Source organism: Chiloscyllium plagiosum, unplaced genomic scaffold, assembly GCF_004010195.1.
Source record: "Chiloscyllium plagiosum isolate BGI_BamShark_2017 unplaced genomic scaffold, ASM401019v2 scaf_6209, whole genome shotgun sequence".
Taxonomy (NCBI): domain Eukaryota; kingdom Metazoa; phylum Chordata; class Chondrichthyes; order Orectolobiformes; family Hemiscylliidae; genus Chiloscyllium; species Chiloscyllium plagiosum.
The window spans coordinates 20237-29828 of NW_025214561.1; the positions used below are offsets into that span (position 1 = coordinate 20237).

Genomic DNA, 9592 nt, shown 5'->3' on the forward strand with positions numbered 1-9592 from the left:
TGGAATGTCATGAGAGCTGCATCTGTTGTCCGATTGTCTTGCAGAAAGATCAGTCCAAAACAGCCTACAACTTCACTGGAGACCAAACTGTCCCAGTTTCTGTTTTATTATAGAAACAGCACTCACGCAACTGCAGGGACAGCTCCACCAGAGTTGTTAATGGAGAGAAGACTCCACACCAGGTTAAATCTGATCTTTCCGGTCCTTGTGGGGAGTGTAAAAGGGCATCAGGAACACTAATGCAGCCACAAAACTCCTTTTTGCATGTGACGCAGTTTACTACATGAGACAAAATGTGCTGTTAAACATGGAAATGGCCGTGCATGGGTAAGAGACATGGACGAGGTGAGGACAGGTCCCATTATGTTGGAGAGGTGGTCCTGAACAAATGTGAGGATCCCATGCCAGCTGTAACTTCACATGTGGCCAGGAGAAAACATAACCAGCCCCTCAGAACATCTGACAAGGTTGTCCGCACCTGTAGTTTCTCCCGGTCATCACAGGGTGCAAGAATCCTCTGAGGGCGAGATGGACACAGCAAATGTTGCAGCCTTGGCACTATTGCCAACAGCAGAAGAAGATAAATGTCTGCTGAGATGCAAGAGGTGGGCCACAGACCAGCACATGCCAGCAGTATCCCAGCTAGAATCCGCGGAAGTGGACCGAGTGGGAAAATGTCTCAGAAAATGCCACAGGAAAGAGTTGCGCCAGGAATTAGTTGGGAAGGGAGGTAATGATGGAATGCGGTCAGTGAGTGAGCCTCATTGAATATAATTTCCGAGGTTGGAGCTGTTCACCTGGTCCAATCCGGGAGTCCTGACTGACAGATGTGCCAAGGGTTCTGCTCACTTGAGGATCTGTCTCTGTAAAAGCCAGGTCAGTGCCTTGTACTGTGCATGTGGAAATTCTTGAATTGCATTGCACAGCATATTACACTCAAGGAGCTCAGCAATACTCAGTCCTGGATGAAACATAGAAGGCTATCCTCCAGCTTAAGAACAAGGCTGAAAAGTGCAAAAGGTATTCCCCCAAGGCATTGTCTGCCTTAACTTTGTCGTTCTGGATATTTTAAAGGAATGGTGAGCCAGTTTTGATCTGATCCATCGTATCGAGGATGTGTATGCAAAAGTGCAGGGGACCTGCATTTAAACTGAGCCATGTGAATTTTGCCTTTGTGATTCCATGAGGATTCCAATAAATATGCTCCCATTAATATCAATAAGGGTTTGAACCAATATGCTTGACTGCCTTTCTTTTAGGTATAATCAGCCAGTGAATGTTTCCAGTGAACAATGGAGAACATTTTTCAAGGTCTCCCCCAGTTTGCTATTTATCTGAATGATGTGCTAATAGCTGGGAAGATCAATCAAAAGCATTTAATGTTCCTTCAAGGCCTGAGGAAGGAAAGAAATTGTGTGTTCCAAGGCATTCGAAGTGACCTCCTTGAGCTACAGCGTGGACAAGAGCGGGTTACATTCAAAGATAAACTGTGGGCAACTTCGGCTCCTATATATGTGTCAGCGCTTCGATCTTTCCTTGGTTTGGTGAATTTTTACATAAGGTGTGACCTTATGTAAGTTTCTAAAGTAATGAGGAGGATAAATAAGGTGAATGGTATATTTACTTTGCACAGGATGAGGGATTTCAAGACCAGGTGGATATTTTTAAGGTCAGAGGAGAAACATTTAAAGAAAGACATGGGGCATTATTTACTTTGAGGGTGATTCGTGTCTGGAATGAAATTCCAGAGGAAGTGGAGGATGTGGGTGTAGTTACCATGCTCAAAAGACATTTCAACAAATACGTGAATAGGAGATCGTTTGGAAAAATCTGAGCCAAGTGCAGAAAGGTGGGACTCGTTTAGTTTGGGGTTATGGTCAGCATGGACTGGTTGAACTGAAGAGTCCAATTCTGTGCTGTATCAATCTATGTGTGTCTGTGTGTCTATGTATAGATCTGCGCGTTTATGTCTGTGTGTGTGTGTGCATGTGCACGCGTACACTCGCGCATGTTATATGCACTTCTGTATTTATGTTTGTATCTCTGTGTGTGTATCTCCCTGGAATAGACGCTCGTTTGGTTTGGGAGTTGTTAGAAACGAAAATCGCTTCTCAATAATTGCTCTAGACAAATTCAGGAAAACAAAGTTTTATTAACAAGTCTGCAGAGTTGGGCACCCTTGAAAAAAAAAGGCGTGCCAGGCTAACAATGTTTCTGATTAAATACAGTACAAGTCCCTCCCCTCTATAGCTCTAAAGAGTCACGAGGTTCACATTCTCACAAAGTCTGCAACAGTTTCCCGAGTTGTTTTTCTACCCTGTAGTCTTATCAGTCAAGGACTTATTCTTCTCTGTCAGAGTTAATGGTCTTATCAATCAAGGACTTGTTTTTCTACTCTGTAGCAGCAGATATCTCGTCCTTTATTATAGAGAAGCATGTTTTACCCTACCCCCACGGCTCTATTCCCCTTAGACTCTGAGGTCATGCACATCTTAACTATTTGTACCGAAATCGTCCCTCACAATTCCACCCTTTCTGTTTTTAAGATGTGCATGACAAAGATAAGCGTCCTCCCATCAGCCGATAGGAAGGAGACCAGAATTGCACGCAATATCCCAACAGTGGCCTCATCAATGTCCTGTACAGACGCAACATGACCTCCCAACTGCTGTACTCAGTACTCTGACCAATAAAGGAAAGCATACCAACTAGATTGAGATTGGTTGGGAATACTTTAAAGGTAGTTTATTTAATCGCACACAGGTTTATACAAGTTATACTTGCCACATTTGCAAAGGTTTTACAAATGACCCTTTCTCTGAAGAATGCGTCGGAGCCATTTTGTGCAGAGTATTTGCGAGGAGAGTATTTCCTGGGATAAGGAGGGCTGCTGTGAGGGTAGTGACAGCAGCTTTTGAAATGAGATGGGGAAGGGTTCGACAGAGAATTCTTTGCTCTTTCGAACTCCAGCTCCAGTTAGCAGCCATTAGTAATATTACTGAACTGTTACAGTGCTGATGGAGTGGCACGATGATTAGCCCTGCTGTCTCCGCAGCGCCAGGGACTTGGGTTCAATTACAGCCTTGGGCAACTGTGTGGAGTTTGCACATTCTCCCCGTGTCTGTGTGGGTTCCCTCCGGGTGCTCTGGTTTCCTCCCACAGTCCAAAGATGTGCAGGTTAGGTGAATTGGCCATGCTAAATTACTCATGGTGTTTAGGGATGTGTAGGTTAGGTGCGTTAGTCAGGGTGGGATACTCCTTGGAGGATCCGTGTAGAACTGTTGGGCTGAAGGTTCTGTTTCCATACTGTCGGGATTGTATATTAAAAAACAGGACGCCGTTCGGTCTATCTGTGTCTGTACTGACTCTCTGAAAGAACATTTCCCTCATAAACCTGCACACACCCTTCCTTTCAAATAATAATCAAATTCTCCCTCTATCGGCTGCCTCATCCACACTCTCAGTCAGTACATCCCAGATCCTGACCTCTCTCAGACAAGAAAGAAGAGGAGGCCACTCAGCCCATCACTCAATAGGATTGTGGCTGATCAGATTCTAACCTCAACTCGACAATCCTACATATCATGAAAAACCTTCTATCCATTCGGTAATCTAGAGTCTAAATATCTAATTCTTTGAAGTTTGCATCAAGTATAGATACGGTGGTTAAAGAGCCATTTGGCCGACTTGCCTTCATTGCTCAGACCTTGGAGTACAGGAGTTGGGATGTCATGTTGAGATTGTACAGGATGCTAGGGAGGCCTCTCCCACAGGACTGTGTCCAGTTCTGATCACCCTGTTATAGGAGGGCTGTTATTAAGCTGGAAAGGGTTCAGAAGAGATTTACCAAGGTGTTGCTGAGAATGGAATGTATGACTTATAAGGAGAGGCTGGATAGGCTGGGATTGGAGTATAGGGGGTTGAGGGATGACCTGATAGAGGTTTATAAATTCACAAAGGGCATGGAATAAGGAGAATGGTAGGTGCCTTTTCCTGAGAACGGGGGATTTCAGCACTAGGGGGCACACTTTTTAAGGTGAGAGGAGAGAGATTTACAAAAGACATCAGGAGCAATTCCTTTATACAAAGGATGGTTTCTGTGTGGAATGGACAGGAAGTGGGGACACATACAACATTGCAAAAGACATTGGAGAAGTACGTGAATTACAAAGGGTGGCTCAGTGGTTAGTCTCACAGCACCAGAGACCCGGGTTGAATTCCCGTCTCAGGCGACTGACTGTGTGGAGTTTGCACGTCCTCCCCGTGTCTGCGTGGGTTTCCTCCGGGTGCTCCGGTTTCCTCCCACAGCCCAAAGATGTGCAGGTCAGGGTGAATTGGCCATACTAAATTGCTCGTCGTGTTAGGTGCATTAGTCAGAGGGAAATGAATCTGGGTGGGTTACTCTTCGGAGGGTCGGTGTGGACTGGTTGGGCCGAATGGACTGTATCCACACTTCAGGGAATCTAGTCTGATCCTTGAGGACGTTTTGGAGGGATGGGGGCCAAATGCAGGCATGTGGGACAAGTTCAGTTTGGGGATAGGGTCGGCATGGACTGGTTGGGCCGAAGGGTCTGTTTCCGTGCTGTAGGACTCTGCCTTTCAAAGATTCTGCGTGGTTCTGCCTTTTGAGGAGAGGAATTCTCAAAGAATCATAACGTCTGGGAGAAAAGGTGTTTCGACATCTCAGTCTTAAATGGACAACCCCTTTATTTTCAAACTCTGACCCCCTCCCCCACCCCCCCGGTTCCAGATTTTCACACAAGAGGAAACATCATTCCCACACCCACCTGGTCAAATCCCCTCAGGATCGTTTATGGCTCAATTAAGTCACCTCTGCCCCTTTTGAAACTGCAGAGGACATGGCACCAGCGTTTCCTCATTCCCGAGGTAAAAGGGGAAATGTTCCTCCTTGTGTCACTGCTCATCCCTCACATTCCTGGAATGGCGGGATTATCTTACACTGAAAGACTGGAGCGACTGGGCTTGTATCCCCTTGAGTTTAGAAGACTGAGAGGGGATCTGATTGAGACATATAAGATTATTAAAGGATTGGACACTCTGGAGGCAGGAAACATGTTTCCGCTGATGGGTGAGTGCCGAACCAGAGGACACAGCTTAAAATCACGGGGTAGGCCATTTAGGACAGAGATGAGGAGAAGCCTCTTCACCCAGAGAGTGGTGGCTGTGTGGAATGCTCTGCCCCAGAGGGCAGTGGAGGCCCAGTCTCTGGATTCATTTAAGAAAGAGTTGGATAGGGCTCTCAAGGATAGTGGAATCAAGGGTTATGGGGATAAGGCAGGAACAGGATACTGATTAAGGATGATCAGCCATGATTATATTGAATGGTGGTGCAGGCTCGTAGGGCAGAATGGCCTCCTCCTGCACCTATGGTCTATCGTCTATTAAATCTGTGCTCCCTCTCTCGTTCTCCATTGTCCCACCAATAGGAACCGTTTCTCCTGACCTCCTCTCCCCCCCCCCCGATGCCTCATGATGTTTGAGGAGTTTGGCAGGCTCGTAGGGCAGAATGGCCTACTCCTGCACCTATGGTCTATCGTCTATTAAATCTGTGCTCCCTCTCTCGTTCTCCATTGTCCCACCAATGGGAACCGTTTCTCCTGACCTCCTCTCCCCCCCCCGATGCCTCATGATGTTTGAGGAGTTTGGCTAAATCTGGCTGTCCAGGAAAACAGGCCCCAATCTCTCCAGCAGAAACACAGAGGTTGCTGGGAAATCTCAACAGGTCTGGCAGCATCTGTGGAGAGAAACCAGTGGTTAACGTTTGGGGACCGCTGACCTGGGTTCCTCAGGGATCTCCACAGGTGCTGCCAGGCCTGCTGAGCTTTTCCAGCATTCTCTGTTTTGTGTTCCCAGTTTCTCGCTGTCTGTACCTGCACTTCCTCCTCCCCGGAATTACTCTCAAGACTCTTCCTCTGCACCCTCTTTCAGATCTGGAAAAGAGACCTGGACTAAAACGTTAGCCCAACAGCGACGTTGTGATCATTGGCAATAGTTTTAGGGAGCCATCTGGCTCGCTAATGTTCCTTAACGATGGAATTCTGTTTTCCTGACCGGGACAGGAGTACACCTGACTCCAAACTTACCTGGGTTTGCTCTCGGCCCCCCCCCCCTCTGAAATGGCCTTAACAGGGCCCACTATGTTCAAGCAGTGATTAGGGATGGGTAATAAATGCTGTTTCCCCTCCCACCCTCCGCCCGTCCTGGGAAGAACTGTTAAAACCACAAATCTTTCCCAATAATCTGCAGCCCAGAGTTGGACATGACACTCCAGTTGTGGCCAAGGACAAAGAACTAGAGGATGCTGGGAAACTGAAAACAGACCAGAAGGTGCTGGAGATCGCTGTCAATTTGGAAGCGACATCTCCCCCCCTTCCCCCTGACCCCCGCTCTCCACAGCCCTCAGGACCCAACAACAAAAACAGAAAAGCTTTTCTCTTGGAGCGTCTGTGGAGAGAGGTCAGGGTTGACGTTTCCGGTGCGGTGACCCGTCCTCGGAGCTGCGTCAGTGTAAAGGACCACCGACGAAGGGCCGCTGCACCCGAAACGTCAACCCGTGCTCTCTCTCTCGATCGGACTCGCTGAGTTTCTCCAGCCCATCCTGTTTGAGGTTGAAGGTGAATTAGGGGCCCCTCCTGGCCAGAGCAGCCTCACCTCTGCCGTACACCAGAACCCCACCAGGCCACCGAGGATGGGCTGGGGGTGGGTCCAGTGCCATCCCCGGGTGACCAACCCTGCGTTTTCCTTGTCTGCAGGCCTGAAAGGCTGGAATGTGAGCGAGGAGGAGCAGTTCCAGGCCCTGGACTGGGCCTTTGAAACGGGTGTGGCTTACTCCAACATGGCGTACGCAGACGGACACCTTTGGATCCCACAGAGCGGCCTGTACTACGTCTACTCCCAGGTGGCCTTCTACCTGCCCTCGTGCCAGGAGCTGAGGGGGTGGGATGCCAGGCCAGCTGCTACCGTCCTGACCCACAACGTCTACAAGAGGGCAGGCTCTTACCCCGAGCCCACCGTGCTGCTGACGGCCACCAAGTCAGTGTGTGAGGGTGGCACGGGGGACTGGCACATCACCATCAGTCAGGGAGCCCTGTTCGTCCTGCAGGAGAGGGACAGTCTCTTCGTCACCGTCAACAAGGTTGCCATGGTGGTACACGTGGAGCAGAAGACTTTCTTCGGAGCGTTCATGTTGTGACTGTGCGGAGGCGCCGCGGAGGTGGGGGTGGGGGCGAGGGGGAGCTGTCGTGCCGGTGGTGGTGGGGGGGGATGGGCTCTCCACTTTGCCCCATCCGCTGGGAGGTCGGTCCTGTCCTGCTGAGAGGCTCCTGGGACAGAGATGAGGCGTTAACCCCTCCCCTCATCATCGGTCACAGGGGCAAGACCATGGGAAAGGCATTTTGCCTGAGGGGAGAGATAGGATGATGCCGTTCGGCCCCTCCGTTGCCAATCAGGGCCTACAGGTGCCCCCCGCGTGTTCCCCTCCGAGCCCCTCACCATCCTGACTTGGAAATATGTCACTGTCCCTTCATTGTTGCTGGGTGCCAATCCTGAAACCCCCCTCCCTGAGGTCTGCAGTGGTGCAAGTGGTGCAACTCATCCCCAGCCCTTCAAGTGGCAACTAGGGACGGACAGTAAATGCTGGGCCCAGCCAGCAGCCCCCTCCCCACCCCACCCCCGAACATGAATGAAAACATGTCTGACACAGTAGCCTCACCCTCACATTCCCACCTTGCCTCCCTTTGCTCATCAGGATCTTAACTACCTCTGTCTTAAACAATATTCCAAAACTCTGCTTCCAGCACCTTGTCAGGAAGAGAGGAACCAAGCCTTGCCGCCATCTTGACAAGGTGTTGGTCTCAAACACTAAACGGGGTGGGGGGTGTTTGCTTTATGAGCACTGACCCGTTGGTTTTTGTCTGTCTCACGAGGGAACACCCTTCCTCCTGGTCAGGATCCCTCTGGATTTTTCATACTTCATTCTAAACTCCAAGTATATAAGCCTAACCTCAGAACACAATCCCCCCCCCACCCCAAGATTCAGGTCTGACTGTAACCTGGTAAACCTTCGCTGAGCTCTTTCCAACACCGCGTACCCTTCCTTCAGTCCAGTGCCCAGGACTAGGCCACACACACATTGTCCTCTGAGGTGGTCAGGCCATTCACACCGACATATTTGCCTGAGGTCACCGTGTCTTGAGCTTCATGTAGAGGAAGCAGATTTCTGTCCGGACGTTTTCACAGGGAGATAGGAAGCCACACGCGGGTGTGACACTCAATCAGAAACAGAAGTTGCCAGAAAAGCTCAGCAGGTCTGGCAGCGTCCGTGGAGAGAAATCAGCTTCAGCCGGAGGCTCACTGATGACGTTACCGTGTACGGTGACGAAACGTCTGAAAATGAACCTTCCAGCTCAGCGAGCAAACCTACATCCAAAATCTCAACCTCAGCAACAAACCTTCTCAAATCTTGCAAAGAGAAATCAGAGTTAATGTTCTGGGGTGACCTGACTGGCCAAAGGGGGTAGGGGCTGTCGGTTTTTAAGGACGGTATTTGCGGGAGGAGAGTGTGACTGAGAGATGAGCGTCCGCACAGCTCCCTGGTGAATGAGCTGGGCCCTTGTATTGTCAATGGGTTCTGGGTAATTATAGCACTGTCAGCCACATTGCTATCCTCCTGGCGGGTTGGAAGGGTGTGGTTGGGGGGAGTTGTTCGGATGACCCATTCAAACCTGTCCACCCCCTTTCCCCACCTATTCCCTTCGAATCTCTCTGGGGCCAATACATCCTCTGGATTTTGTATCCGCTGGGAAACAGAGTGTGCACACTGGGATCGAGATTTCCAAAGACTGACAGACCTTCGAGGGAAGATATTTCTCCACAGCCCAGAACGAAATGGCCAACCGCTGACCGTGAGACTGTGACCAACACCTCCCACCCCACTCCCCTCAGCTTCTCAGCGACCCAGCCAGCAGCAGTGTGTGAGTGTGTTTCAGGGAGGGTACATCAGTCTCAATGCCTTTAAATGAGTGAACGAGTTGTGTTTGATCAGCACAGAGCCCATTATCAGAAAGGCACTGTGTAAACTGTGGAGGTGTTGGCTGTTAATGTGCAGGGGGTGGGAGAGGTTGACACTGTATGTGGACTGTTACATGTGACAGGCAACTCTCACTTCATGGTGCTGTTCTGGTTGGTTTGTTTTGCATTTGGAATTGTCAGAAATATTGTCTGCAAGGTTTAATGTTAAAAACCACCCAACACCAGGTCACAGTCCGACAGGGTGAATTGGAAGCACGAGATTTCAGGGAAGCCACAAGCACCTGACAACGGAGCGGCGCTCCGAAAGCTCATGCTTCCAACTAACCCTGTCGGAATATAACCTGGTGTTGTAGGATATCGAACTTTGTACACCCCAGTCCAACACCGGTATCGCCAAATCACGAGTTCAATGTTTTTTGCAAATTGAGCCAGCAACTGAAGTTCCGTCTCAGAGGTACGTCCCAAAGAAACATTAAATTCACTACATTAATGTCAATGGGTCAGGTCTGTCTCTCTGTGGGACTGGGGGGGGGGTACAGTG

The 9592-nt window shown here is 49.6% G+C and overlaps 1 protein-coding gene across 1 annotated transcript; it reads left to right on the forward strand.

Moving 5' to 3' along the window:
* Window positions 1-528: 528 nt before the first annotated feature.
* Window positions 529-7220, forward strand: LOC122547938 (tumor necrosis factor ligand superfamily member 15-like). Its single transcript, XM_043686500.1, has 2 exons — window positions 529-730; window positions 6774-7220. The coding sequence occupies exons 1-2, from the start codon at window positions 529-531 to the stop codon at window positions 7211-7213; spliced, it is 642 nt and encodes a 213-aa protein (XP_043542435.1). The 3' UTR covers window positions 7214-7220.
* Window positions 7221-9592: the final 2372 nt, after the last annotated feature.

Coding starts and splice junctions, on each gene's coding strand:
- LOC122547938 (XM_043686500.1), top strand. CDS start 529: ATGGACACAGCAAATGTTGCAGCCTTGGCACTATTGCCAACAGCAGAA. Junction 731..6,773: donor GGAATTAGTTGGGAAGGGAG/GTAATGATGGAA, acceptor CCTTGTCTGCAG/GCCTGAAAGGCTGGAATGTG.